The sequence below is a fragment of the Pan troglodytes genome, chromosome 7 (assembly GCF_028858775.2).
Source record: "Pan troglodytes isolate AG18354 chromosome 7, NHGRI_mPanTro3-v2.0_pri, whole genome shotgun sequence".
NCBI classification, from domain to species: domain Eukaryota; kingdom Metazoa; phylum Chordata; class Mammalia; order Primates; family Hominidae; genus Pan; species Pan troglodytes.
The window spans coordinates 30,604,789-30,619,081 of NC_072405.2; the positions used below are offsets into that span (position 1 = coordinate 30,604,789).

General features: G+C 44.7%; 1 protein-coding gene across 5 annotated transcripts in view; it reads left to right on the plus strand.

Moving 5' to 3' along the window:
• PIWIL2 (piwi like RNA-mediated gene silencing 2) overlaps positions 1-14,293 on the plus strand; it is a 91,111-nt gene that overhangs the window by 9,500 nt on the left and 67,318 nt on the right. The window contains exons 1-8 of one of the 5 annotated variants that reach the window (XM_528083.9): positions 44-188; positions 4,138-4,381; positions 5,919-6,006; positions 6,178-6,316; positions 7,826-8,032; positions 8,954-9,064; positions 12,327-12,444; positions 13,350-13,474. In XM_528083.9, coding sequence (XP_528083.4) covers positions 4,184-4,381; positions 5,919-6,006; positions 6,178-6,316; positions 7,826-8,032; positions 8,954-9,064; positions 12,327-12,444; positions 13,350-13,474 — 986 coding nt within the window. In that variant the 5' untranslated portion in view covers positions 44-188; positions 4,138-4,183. The other 4 variants (XM_003311634.7, XM_003311635.7, XM_009454917.5 and 1 more) reach the window with 4 other exon arrangements.

Genomic DNA, 14,293 nt, shown 5'->3' on the forward strand with positions numbered 1-14,293 from the left:
TTGCAGATGGGCCAATGAGATAGCTTGCTCTTGTGAACGACAGGTCTTGTGGCCAATGGGCTCATGCCCGGAGGCCTCGAAGAGCGGAAATTGGCCCTGGAGCATGTGGGCCCTGGGGCGTGGGTTGAGCTCGGTCTTCTCCTGAGGCCGCGCGGAGCTGGGCGACTGGGGCGAGGACTCGCGCCCAGGTGAGGACTGGCCCCGGTTGCGGCGTGCCAGGCAGGCCAGGGTCGCTCGGGGGCGGGCAGGTTGGGTTTTTGCTCAAGCACGTGGGGTGAGCCGCCCTCCCGGGCCTCTCCCCTCCCACTTCGGGGGGCTGCTGAGGGTTGCGGGTCGGGCGGGGGCGGGAAGTCGTTATTCGAGGCCCGGCGCCGCGGCCCCAGAGAAGGTGTCCAGGTGGGGGCGGCAGGGGAGGCCCTCCGGAGGCCGAAGTGGACCTCTTATTTGGCCTGAGAGAGGAGATAGAACCCCTGGCAGGGCTGTGGCTTTGGGGAAAGGTGCTTTTCTCGGGGTGGAAAGGGGATGGGACTCGCCTTCGGAGGCCTTGCTTCTGGTTAGGCCCGAGTCGCGAGGCCTCAGCGCGGAGCAAGCACTCAGGGATGCGAGGGAGGCAGGCCCAGCCCGTCCTGGGTTCGCTCCCCATTGAACCTTTCGGACAGCCAAGTATCTGCTACCTGATCCCAGGGGGAAACCCACACTGGGAGAGGGCCCTCTGGGGGAGCTACCTGAATCTATAGAAGTGGTGCTGGGGGTTGAGGGAAGCGTGGACAAAGAGGAAGATTCCAGATGTCCCTTGAGGGAGGCCGTCCAGCGCTTCTGAGTATGTAGCTGTTAGCATACTGATTGCTTGGGATTCTTTGGGTGGTGTTGGGGAGGTGTGAGCAGAGTCCTGGCTCACCGAAAAGGGGTGTTAGCAGTTAAATATAGCCTTCAAGAAAGGGAGTCATATCCTGCGTTTAGAGTGTGAAAGAGGATAGTTTAGTTCAATAAATTTTGCATGTTCTTGAACTGTCTGCACTTATGTTGTGGGTTTATGAATTGTGTGTTAATATTTTCTTTGAATGTATGATTTCTCTGTAGCTAATACTTAAGATAGCTTTTTTATTTTTTTGTTTGTTTGTTTGTTTTGAGACGGAGTCTCGCTCTGTAGCCCAGGCTGGAGTGCAGTGGTGTGATCTCTGCTCACTGCAACCTCCGCCTCCCAGGTTCAAGCGATTCTCCTGCCTCTGCCTCCCGAGTAGCTGGGATTACAGGCGCAGGCCACCATGCCCAGCTAATTTTTGTATTTTTAGTAGAGATGGGGTTTCACCATTTTGGTCAGGCTGGTCTCGAACCCCTGACCTTGTGATCTGCCCACGTCGGCCTTCCAGAGTGCTGGGATTACAGGCGCGAGCCACCACCCCCGGCCAAGACAGCTTTTTGAAAGTTAAGAAGAGGCTTCTCCCAGCATTTGGGGAGGCTGAGGTGAGAGGATCACTTGAGGTCAGCAGTTTGAGAGCAGCCTGGGCAACATGGCAAGATCCCGTCTCTACAAAATTTTTTTAAAAATTAGCTGGGTATGGTGGCAGGTGCCTGAAGTCCTAGCTACTTGGGAGGCTGAGACAAGAGGACTGCTTGAGCACAGGAGGTTGAGACTGCAGTGAGCTAAGATGCCACCACTTCACTGTAGCCTGGATGACAGAACAAGACCCTGTCTCTTAAAAAAAAAATTCTTTTCCATTAAGAAATGTTTTTCAGGAATCAGGGGCAAGTCAGGACAATGAGAGGAGCCCCTTAAAGAGGGAGTCTTGAAATCTGTAGGTTATAAAGTGATATATATATATATATATATTTTGAAACAGAATCTTGCGCTGTCACCCAGGCTGGAGTGCCACAATCTTGACTCACTGCAACCTCCGCCTCCTGGGTTCAAGCAATTCTTGTGCCTCAGACTCCTGAGGAGGGGGGATTACAGGCATGCACCACCACGCCTGGCTAATTTTTGTGTTTTTAGTAAAGACAGGGTTTCATCATGTTTGCCACGCTGCTCTTGAGCTCCTGACCTCAAGTGATCCACCCGCCTCGGCCTCCCAAAGTGCTGTGATTACAGGCATGGGCCACCACGCCCAACCTACAGGTTATGAAGTGATTTTGAAGAGACCTGATGGGCTTTAGATTTGGTAGGGAAGCCAGGGAGAGCCTCACCCCTGGTAACCTGGGAGAGAGAAGGGTGCTAAATGCAACCTGTGAGACTGAGCAAGTATTGTAGGCTCAAAGCAGAAAGACTGTGTACTCTGGAGACTTCTGATGGAGTTTGAAATAAGAGAGTTTTTAAAATTTTTTTTTCTATTTTTAAATTATTTGTAGAGACAGGGTCTCGTTGTGTTCCTAAGGCTGGCCTCAAACTCCTGGCCTCAAGTGGTCCTCCCACCTGGGCCTCCCAGAGTGCTGGGATTACAGGCATGAACCACTGTGTGTGTGTGCTCAGCCTGAAGGAAGAATTTTGTAAAAAAGAATTGGATGGAGATTTGGAGAAGCAGCTAAACAGATCAAGGAAGATAATTTAGTGCAATCATAGACTGGAAAAAAGTTAGGACTCTTATGTAGGAAAGAGAGGCCAAAAACAAAGCAAAAACCCATAAATATTTGTTGACAATAATTTTATGATATGGCTGTGTTAACTATGAAATTGTTTATAGGCCAGGCACAGTGGCTCACGCCTGTAATCCCAGCACTTTGGGAGGCCCAGGTGGGCTGATCGCCTGAGGTCGGGAGTTCGAGACCAGCCTGACCAACATAGAGAAACCCCATCTCTACTAAAAATACAAAATTAGCTGAGCATGGTGCTGCATGCCTGTAATCCCAGCTACTCGGGACGCTGAGGCAGGAGAATCACTTGAACCCAGGAGGCAGAGGTTGCGGTGAGCCAAGATTGCGCCATTGCACTCCAGCCTTGGCAATAAGAGTGAAACTCCGTCTAAAAAAAAAAAGGGCGGTGGGGGAGGAAAAGAAATTGTTTATAAACCAAAGTCATCCTCATACATAAAAACTGCCTTAGCCAGGTGCAGTGGCTCACGCCTGTTATCCCAGCATTTTGGGATGCTGAGGCAGCAGATCTCTTGAGCCCAGGTGTTTGAGACCAGCCTTGGCAACATGGCAAGACCCCGTCTGTACAAAAAATATACAAATTAGCTGTGTGTTGTGGTGCATGCCTGTAGTCCCAGCTACTCAGGAGACTGAGATGTGAGGGTCACTTGAGCCCAGGAGGTCAAGGCTGCAGTGAGCCATGATCATGCCACTGTACTCCAGCCTGGGCGACAGAAGGAGACCCTCCTAAAAAACTGCTTCCTTATACAACAGCTAGTTAACTTACAGGACTGAGTTTTGTGAGAGGCTATTTGGGTAGAAAATATAAGTAAGTTCAAGGAGGACATGGGCCTCTAAGGCAGGGGTTCCCAACCCCCAGGCCACAGGCTGGTTGGGGGGCCTGTTAGGAACTGGGCTGCACAGCAGGAGGTGAGAGATTGGCAAATGAGCAAAGCTTCATCTGTATTGACAGCTGCTCCCCATGGCTTGTAGTATCACCTGAGCTCTGCCTCCTGTCGGATCACTGGTGGCATTAGATTCTCATTGTGCAAACCCTCTTGTGAACTTCGCATTGGAGGGATCTAGGTTGCATCCTCCTTATGAGAATCTAATGCCTGATGATCTGTCACTGTCTCCCATCACCCACAGATGGGACCAGCTAGTTGCAGGAAAACAAGATCAGGGCTCCCACTGATCCTACATTATGGTGAATTGTATAATTATTATATTTCATTATCTATTATAATGTAATAATAGAAATAAAGTACACAATAAATGTAATGCATTTGAGTCACTCTGAAACCATCCCCCCACCCCTGGGTCCATGGAAAAATTATCTTCCAGGAAACCAGTCTCTGGTGCCAAAAAGGTTGGGGACCACTGCTCTGAGGGATTGTTAATGAAGGATGTTTAGAATATTACAGATCAAATAGAAGCCTTTGAAGTGAATATGTTGTAGAATGCTAGGCGTGTTACTGGACTGACTCAAAATACTATTTTAATGCTTTGTGAGTGTGTCTTGAAGGAAAAGGAAAACAATTGGGAACCTTAATCTTTTGAAAATGCTGGCAGGTAATTAACCAGAACAGGATCGACACGTGTTCTCTACAGCCCTTCCATGGATCCTTTCCGACCATCGTTCAGGGGCCAGTCTCCTATCCACCCATCCCAGTGCCAGGCTGTACGGATGCCAGGCTGTTGGCCACAAGCTTCTAAACCTTTGGACCCAGCTCTGGGCAGGGGAGCACCTGCAGGCAGAGGCCATGTATTTGGAAAGCCAGAGGAACCAAGCACACAGAGGGGGCCAGCACAAAGGGTAAGACCACTTCTGGATGCATAGGAGTGGCATACAGCTTACCTGTGTGCCGTCAGAGGAAGTAATGGATTTCAAAGTGCTTGCAGGGCTGGGCACGGTGGCTCACGCCTGTAATCCCAGCGCTTTGGGAGGCCGAGGCAGGTGGATCATCTGAGGTCAGGAGTTCAAGACCAGCCTGGCCAACCAACATGGTGAAACCCTGTCTCTACTGAAAATACAAAAATTAGCCAGGCGTGGTGGCGGGTACCTGTAATCCCAGCTACTCAGGAAGCTAAGGCAGGATAATTGCTTGAATCGTGGAGGCGGAGGTTGCGGTGAGCTGAGATCTCGCCAGTGCACTCCAGCCTGGGCAACAGAGCGAGACTCCATCTCAAACAATGACAACAAAGTGCTTGCAAAACTGGGAAGCCCTAAACAGAAACAAGGTTGTCTTTTTTTTTTCTTTAACAAGTAGATACATTTGGGCAAATATTTCAAATCTAGAGTTTCTAGAGGTATGAAGAAGTACCTCATAATGAGCGCTAGATGGACTTGGTAAGTACCGTAGGTCCTCTAGCTTCTGATCATCCCTCCATCCCTCCATCTGTAATTGTTAGGTCTAAAGGTACAATCTCTTGTTGTTTTCTGAATATTTAGATTTTCACCTGGTTTTGGCTCTATGATATTAGCAGCAGTTTCTGCCTCTGAGGTAATAACACTTTTGTTCATTTTGGAAGGCTCATTGCCCAAATCTTAAAGAAAAAGAATCTTCAGTTATTGCTGCTGCTGTGTGAACACTTAACGTGTATATGTTCTTAAACTTTTAATTATAAAGTAATTTTAAGAATAATATTTGTCTATAATTAATATGTCAAAGAGAGTTAGCAAATATAGGGAGAACCTAATGAAGTTATGATTATTTTAAGTAGAGTTTACATTTGACAAATGTATTATTTTTATAAGGAGAAAAGTTTATGAAAGTAATCTTACATGTTGACTCAAATGAATTGCTTGAGTCTATATGTAGCTTTTATTCATGTCAGATCCAACTGGTATAACAGTAGTAGACATTCAAGACTGCCACAGGAAAACAGTAGCAGGTTACCCAAACCTCTGATACTCCTAAATGATCCAGCTTTTTTGAAATTTATTAACCAGTACACTTGTTCTCTCTTGCCTTGAATATGCAGAAAATAGAAAATTGGAAAAGTTCTGTTGCATTTTGTTATACTGTTTATCAAATCAAAATGGAAAAATTAACTCTGTTCTGTTGCATTTTGTTATACTGTTTATCAAATCAAAATGGAAAAGTTAATTCTGTTCTGTTGCATTTTGTTATACTGTACACATCAAATCATGGGCCATAACTGTAACTGTGCTTTAAGACCTAATATTACGTAGTTACAGGTATTTTTTAAAGTTTATAAAATGTTTCCCTTTATTCTTATAACATGTATAGAATTTGAAGATGATTTTTATTATATACCAAGACTAAGAAAGCCCTTGTTTCTGGGGTTTTAAACTACCTCTTAGAACTTTATTCTTTGACTTTCCACAGGAGTCTGTGGGTTTGGTCTCCATGTTCCAAGGCCTGGGCATTGAAACAGTTTCTAAGACCCCTCTGAAACGGGAAATGCTTCCATCAGGTATGTGGAAAACTAACTTGAGAAATTTGGTGGTATGTGTGATTGGTTTCTTCTAAAATCCAAATGGTTTATTTTCAGAAACATAACTGTGCTTTTTAAAAAAAAAAAAAAACTATACTTTAAAACACGTTTAACTCATAGTCATTGCTGGGGTTCGGTTCTTTCTTTCAGGTAGAGGCATTTTAGGTCGAGGCTTGTCTGCTAATCTGGTACGCAAGGACAGGGAGGAACTCTCTCCCACTTTTTGGGATCCAAAAGTGTTGGCGGCTGGGGACAGCAAGATGGCAGAGGCCTCCGTTGGTTGGAGTAGGTGGGTAAAGTTACCCTCTCAGGTAACTATCAAATTGAGATGGAATATCTCTGTAAGTTCAGAGAGCAACTCTAAGAAGGGTTGTGTCATCTTATAATCAATGTCTGGTTTTATATTAAAGAATGCATATTTCTCAAGAGTAGTCAGCAGCTGTTAACACAGCTAGGCATTGGAAAAGGGTAAGAAGTAGTTCTCCACTGGGCTGTTCAGAAATTCATTTGTCCTCTTAAAAAATTACCCTGATCATGGTGATTTTTTTTTTTTTTTTTGAGATGAAGTTTTGCTCTGTCTCCCAAGCTGGAGTGCAATGCCTCGATCTTGGCTCACTGCAACCTCCGCCTCCCAGGTTCAAGCAATTCTCCTGCCTCAGCCTCCCAAGTGTCTGGGACTACAGGCATGTGCCACCATACCCAACTAATTTTTTGTATTTTTAGTAGAGACAAGGTTTCACTGTGTTAGCCAGGCTGGTCTTGAGCTCCTGACCTCAGGCAGTCCACCCACCTCGGCCTCCCAAAGTGCTGAGATTACAGGCATGAGCCACTGTGCGTGGACTTTTTTTTTTTTTTTTTTTTTGGGATGGGGTCTCACTGTGTTGACCAGGCTGGAATGCAATGGGGCAATCTTGGCTCACTGCAACCTCCACCTCCCAGGTTCAAGCGATTCTCCTGCCTCAGTGTGCCGAGTAGCTGGGACTACAGGTGTGCGCCACCACGCCCGGCTATTTTTTTTTTGTTTGTTTGTTTGAGACAGTCTCACTCTGTCACCAGGCTGGAGTGCAGTGGCACGATCTCGGCTCACTGCAACCTCCGCCTCACACCCAGCTAATTTTTGTATTTTTAGTAGAGACGGGGTTTCATCTTATTAGCCAGGTTGGTCTCAAACTCCTGACATCAGGTAATCCTCCCGCCTTGGCTTCCCAGAGAGCTGGGATTATAGGTGTGAGCCCTTGCACGCAGCCGTGGTGATTCTTTAATAACGTTGAGTCAAACTTTCTCCTCTATTCTGCTATGGAAGATGGCTCTGACAGTCAATATTAATAGCAGTTGGTGAATGAGTCATGGTGGCATATGTTGTGTTTGTTTTTGAAATTGGTTCTATCTCTGTCACCCAGGCTTTAGTGCAGTGGTGTGATCTCAGCTCACTGCAGCCTCAACCTCCCAGGCTGAAGTGATCCTCCCATCTCAGTCACCTGAGTAGCTGGGACTACAGTTATGAGCCACCATACCTGGCTGATTTTTGTATTTTTTATAGTGCGGGGTCTCACTGTATTGTTTAGGCTGGTCTTGAACTCCTGGGCTCAAGCAGTCTGCCCACCTTAGCTTCCCAAAGTGCTAGGGTTACAGGCGTGAGCCACTGTGCCTGGCCTTGGCATATGTAGTTTGAGAGAATTTGAAACTTGGATCCCTTTTGCTGTCTCCTCCAGGAAGAGATTGTGGAGTTGGGGGAATAATCTGGATGGGACATAGCTATTATAAAAAGCCCTGATTTGCCTCTCTCTCCACATTTCAGGACGCTTGGAAGAGGGAGTTCAGATGCGTCTTTATTACCACTGGGAAGAGCAGCAGGTGGTATTGGCAGAGGAGTGGACAAGCCTCCCTGTACCTTCAGCACACTGTCCCGGGGTCCCACGCAGCTGTCGTCATCACCAGCTCTGCCCCAGTCTCCCCTGCACTCTCCAGATCGCCCTCTGGTCCTGACTGTGGAACACAAGGAAAAGTAAGCCAGGAGCACTGCCTTCTCTACTTAGTAATGATCGTGAAAACTCTGCATTTTGGCTCATGTGTAGTATTGTAAAATCTATTTGTGTTGGGTCCTCCCTGGGTAATAATACTGCGGGGTGTTTTGTTTTTTGCCAGTGGGAGATTGACAAAGAGATGGGACAATTTTTTTTTTTCTTCTTTTTGAGACGGAGTCTCACTCTGTCGCCCAGGCTGCAGTGCAGTGGTGCAATCTTGGCTCATTGTAACCTCCGCCTCGCGGGTTCAAGCAATTCCCCTGCCTCAACCTCCCAAGTTGTTGGGATTATAGGCGCCCGCCATCACCCCCACCTACTTTTTTTGTATTTTTAGTAGAGATGGGGTTTCACCACCTTGGCCAGGCTGGTCTTGAACTCCTGACCTCGTGATCCACCCGCCTCGGCCTCCCAAGGTGCTGGGATTACAGGTGTGAGCCACTGTGTCCGGCCAAGGTGGGACAATTTCTGAAGTTAGATGTGTTTGACAGTGGACATATAGCATGCAACTAAAGAGTGGACTCACGGCCTTCCGTTTCCTTCCCAATTGAGACAATTCTTTGTCATGTTGAAGATAAGGAAATAATTTAGGAAGAATATCGTGACGCTTCATCTTTCTCCATAGAACTCATTCTTGTGTTCTTAGTTAATGAGCCTAGTTTATTTGGTAATGTTACTAGGAAAGGTAGGGTGACCTTGCTTATCTAATTAGGTCTTGCTAACGATTTGCCTTCTAGCCTTCAGAGCTTGCTTTTGTAAGTGTTGCCTCTTGATATGTGTATCTGTAGCAAAATGTGAAAAAATGTTACTTCCCCCAATCTTTTTGTTGTTGGTTGTGTGGGTTGGTTAGTTATTTTGTTTTTTGTTTTTGATATATGCAGTTGCTTTTTGTTTTTATTTTCTAGAGAGCTTATTGTGAAGCAAGGATCAAAAGGAACACCTCAGTCTTTGGGACTGAACCTCGTCAAAATACAGTGTCATAATGAAGCAGTTTATCAATATCATGTGACTTTCAGGTATTCACAGCTTTCCTTTGTATTGTTCACTTCTTAAAGGGCAGTAAAAAAAATAGTTCCCCTGGAATAACTGAATATTGTCCTTGACAGTTCCTGGTGGACGTCTCGATGCGATAATGCGTTTACTCAGATCCTTACAGGAAGTTTAAGGTTACTCTTAAACTTTGTGTATGTATTTAGCTATATTACCAATCTCGATTTTAACTTCATAGGGTGTAGATTTATACATGAGGCTAGAAGTTAATTTAATGTGAAATTAATGAAGCTTAAGTTCAGGGCCTTTTAAAACTTGCATTAGGTGTCTTCCATGATCTTTTAACTTATTTTGTATGTGTAATTTTGTATTCTTTTTCTTAAAGAACCCTCCCCCCTCCCCCATCAGTGGTGTGAAATCCATGCCCTATGAAACCTGGATCCTTTCCTGCGTGAGCCATCATACCAACATCTGACATCTCTCTAGTGACAGTCTAGGGTTAAATTTAGGGGTGAGAAAAATGAAGGAAGATAACTTCAGTTTTATATCAATAATTTTAGGATTTATTACTATTTAAAAATAGTTTATATTAGTTTGTGTTCTCTCTTAATATCTTAGAGGAGTCATTAGCTGGAAGTTCTTAGCTGGAATTGTGAAAATGAGTGTTTTGAAATACCTGTGAAGAAAATGAGAAGATGAAGTCTCAGTTTTTTTAACTGAAAAATAATTGTGTATATGTATGAGTACAAGATGATGTTTTGGTATATGTATACATTGTAGAAAGATTAAGTCAGGCTAATTGACATATGTGTCACCTCACCTACTTACTGTTTTTTTGTGGTGAAAACATTTAAAATCTCTTTCAGGAATTTTGAAATACACGCTGTTGTTAACTATGGTTACCATAGATCACTAAAACTTACTCCACCTGTCTATCTGAAACGTTGTACATTTTAACCAACATCTGCCATTTCTCCATACCCCTCAACCCCCAGCCTCTGGTAGCCACCTTCCTACTCTCTGTTCACAATGAGTTCAACTTTTTTAGATTCCATATATGAGTGAGATCAGATGGTATTTGTTTTTCTGTGCCTATCTTATTTCATTTACCATAATACTCTCCAGATCCTTTCATACTGTCACAAATGACAGGATGTACTTCTTTTTAAAGGCTATATAGTATTCCATTGTGTATGTATACCATTTTATCCATTCAGTGGACACTTAGATTGATTCCACGTCTTGCCTGTTGTGAATAGTGCTGCAGTGAACATGGGAGTGCACATATATCTCTTTGACACACTGATTTCAGTTCCTTTGGATAAATACCAAGAAGTGGGATTGTTGGATCATATTAGTACTATTTTTAGTTTTTTTAAGAAACTTCCATACTATTTCTTTTTTTTTTGTTTTGAGACAGGGTCTCAATCTGTCACCCAGGCTGGAGTGCAGTGGTGCAATCTCAGCTCACTGCAACCTCTGCCTCCAAGGTTCAAGCAATTCTCTTGCCTCAGCCTCCCTAGTAGCTGGGATTATAGGCAAGCGCCCCCATGCCTGGCTAATTTTTGTATTTTTTTTTAGTAGAGTCGGGGTTTTGCCATGTCGACCAGGCTGGTCTCAAACTCCTGACCTCAAGTAATCCACCTGCCTCGGCCTCCCAAAGTGCTGGGATTACCGGCATGAGCCACCATGCCTGGCCAGAAACTTCTATACTATTTCTAAAGGTAGCTATACTAGGAAGGCTGAATTTGTGAAGGGCAGCTGCTAGTTGATGACACAAGAGGAAGAAGTGGAGTGAAAGAGAGGAGAAAGGAACAGTTAGGGAGAAAATATTCTGAAGGTATGTTACAGAGACCAAAGGAAGGACTCTTTTGAATGAAGGTAATGAGAAGGCGGTTGACTTTGGCCACAGGAAAAAAAGCAACTGAATTTGCTTGTTGAGGGTGTTGTGATCTTCTAGCAGTTTTGTTACAGTTGTAGAGAAAAAAAAAGGAAAGATGAAAAGCACAAAGGAGAGCATAGGCCATGAGAAGTAGCCACTGACTTGGCCACTCATTTAAAAAGTTTGTAAGAGGAATGAGAAATGGAATAATTATAGAAGGCAACAGGATTGCTGTAATAGTTTCTATGAGGTAAGAAAGCAGAGCTGAGCACATTCAACAGGTAGAGGGAAGTAGCCAGAAAAGGGGGGGAAATTGGATCCCAGGAAACAGGCTTGTTGTGAAACATACAGCAAAGAGGTGATCATTAAACAGAGGGGAGAGGGCTGCATGCAGTGGCTCACGTCTGTAATCCCAGCACTTAGGGAGGCCGAGGAGGGAGAGTTGCTTGAGGCTAGGAGTTCAAGACTGTCTTAGGTAACAACAACAAAAAATTTTATTTATTTATTTATTTATTTTGACACAGAGTCTCACTCTGTTGCGCAGGCCGGAGTGCAGTGGCACAGTCTTGCCTCAGTGCTACCTCCATCTCCCAGGCTGAAATGATTCTCATGCCTCAGCCTCCCGAGTAGCTGGGATTACAACCACATGCCACCACACCCCACTAATTTTTTTGTATTTTTAGTAGAACAGGGTTTCACCGTGATGGCCAGAGTGATCTTGAACTCCTGGCCTCAAGTGATCACCCACCTCGGCCTCCCAAAGTGCTGGGATTACAGGCATGAGCCACCGAGCCAGGGCAAAAACAATTTTTTTTTAGTCAGGTGTGGTGGTACCCTTATAGTCCCAGTTACCTGGGGGACTGAGGCAGAAGGATCACTTGAGCCCAGGAGTTTGAGATGGCAGTGAGCTATGATCATGCCACTGTACTTCAGCCTGGGTGACAAAGGAAGACCCTATCTCAAAAAAAAAAAAAAAGAGATGGGGAGAAGTCTTCCTCTTAAAATGGATTGACAAATGTTAAGGAAACAAAGGGAGAGTCACTTGAACTTGGGAGGTGGAGATTGCAGTGAGCTCAGATCGCTTCACTGCACTCCAGCCTGGGCGGCAGAGCGAGACTCCGTCTCAAAAACAAATGTGTATATATGAAAGAATATACACTGACATGCTAAGGCAGGTGTCCTTTGGTGGTGGGATTTGGTGGTTTTTATTTTTTTATGACCTATAGTTTCTGATGTTTCAGCTGCGAGCAGGTCTTCTTGAGTCAAAGTTCTAGTCAGATAGATAATTTTTAATATGGCCGCTAGATGGAGCAGCAGTTACTGGGTAACTAGCACCTGTTGCACAGCTCTGGTAAAGATTGCAGTTTGAGTCAAGTTAAAGGAAAATCCTCTTCATTATTTTCCAGCCCCAATGTGGAGTGCAAAAGCATGAGGTTCGGCATGTTGAAGGACCATCAAGCTGTCACCGGCAACGTCACTGCGTTTGATGGATCTATTCTCTATCTGCCTGTTAAGCTTCAACAAGTGAGACCAAACAGGAAATGGACTTTGAGATGAACCCTAAGAGTGCTCTGGCGTTTTTTGTTTGGTTTTGCTTTTAAGAGATTGGGTCTTGCTATGTTGCCCAGAGTGGTCTCGAATTCCCAAAGCCCTGGGACTACAGGCGTGTGAGCCACTTCACCTGGCCCAGGACTGGTGTTTTGAGGGGTAGGAAACCATAGAATTCCTGTATGTTCGAGTTGTGCTTTTCTGTTCGTAGAGGGGAAGACAGATTTCTGCAGGACATAACAGCACATTTTAGGTTTGAATTCCTCAAGAAGCACCTTCTCACATGAGAGGAATGGTTGGAAGTCTGTGACCTCAGTGATAAAGAGTAACTTAAAATTGCAAATGTAGGCCGGGTGCGGTGGCTCACGCCTGTAATCCTAGTACTTTGGGAGGCTAAGTCAGGTGGATCACGAGGTCACGAGATTGAGACCATCCTGGCTAACACGGTGAAACCCTGTCTCTACTAAAAATAAAAAAAATTAGCTGGGCATGGTGGCAGGCGCCTGTAGTCCCAGCTACTCAGGAGGCTGAGGCAGGAGAATGGCGTCAACCCAGGAGGCGGAGCCTGCAGTGAGCCGAGATCACGCCACTGCACTCCAGCCTGGGTGACAGAGCGAGAGAGACTCTGTCTCAAAAAAAAAAAACAAAAAAAACCAAATTGCAAATGTAAACTTGGTTGGAATTCTCTTACCAAATCATTTTTCTGAATCGTAGTTGTCATGCTGTGCTTTTGCTAGTGTGGGCAACAAAGTGAGGGGAAAAGTAGAAAAATGTTTTAAGATACTTTAGTGTTCTTAAGAACACAGTTGAATTAGATTAGGACTTGGTCATTAGTTCTTAGTTTTGTCATTTTGTTTCACCTGTGTGTATTTATTTGTTAGGTTCTTGAGTTAAAAAGTCAAAGGAAAACAGACAGTGCTGAAATCAGCATTAAGATTCAGATGACAAAGATCCTGGAGCCCTGCTCTGACCTGTGCATTCCCTTCTACAATGTTGTTTTCCGTCGGTAAGAAAACAGCTGAAGTTCTATTGTCCTGTAACTTCAGTCTTGTATTTACAGTAATGTTCTTCAAGATACTTGGATGGAAATACGTGACAGTATATTCTAGATGGGTTTGGAAGCATTTAATGAATAAATGGATGGTATTGAGGCTAACTTACTCAAAAATTACCTCACAAGTGGTAGACCAGATTTGAATATATGAAATTAGGTTTGGAGATAGCTGGATAGGGGAACGGGTTCCTCCAGTTGTGTTCAGGAACTTTGAAAGCGGCTGTTGATAGTGCAGATTTAATGGTGACGGTAACAAGGGGGCTACTTAAAGAGGTTGTGTAAAAATATTTGCTGGAAGGATTTTTCAGTGTCTTGAATTTTTGGATTACAGACAGCTCATAATTGTTTAACTTCTTTTGAAACATCCTAGTTTTCATACAGCTGCTATTCTCTTATTTAATGAAACACAGAACCTAATTTCTTTTCTTTTTTCTTTTTTTTTTTTTTTGAGAGACGGAGTCTCGCTCTGTCGCCAGGCTGTAGTGCAGTGGCGCAGTCTTGGCTCACTGCAACCTCCGACTCCCTGGTTCAAGTGATTCTCCTGCCTCAGTCTCCTGAGTAGCTGGGATTACAGGCATGCGCCGCCACGTCTGGCTAATTTTTGTATTTTTAATAGAGATGATGTTTCATCTTGTTGGCCAGGATGGTCTCGATCTTTTGACCTCGTGATCTGTCCACCTCAGCCTCCCAAAGTGCTGGGATTAGAGGCGTAAGCCACCGCGCCCGGCCCATGGAACCTAATTTCTACCTAGTAAGTTGAACTGCCAGGAA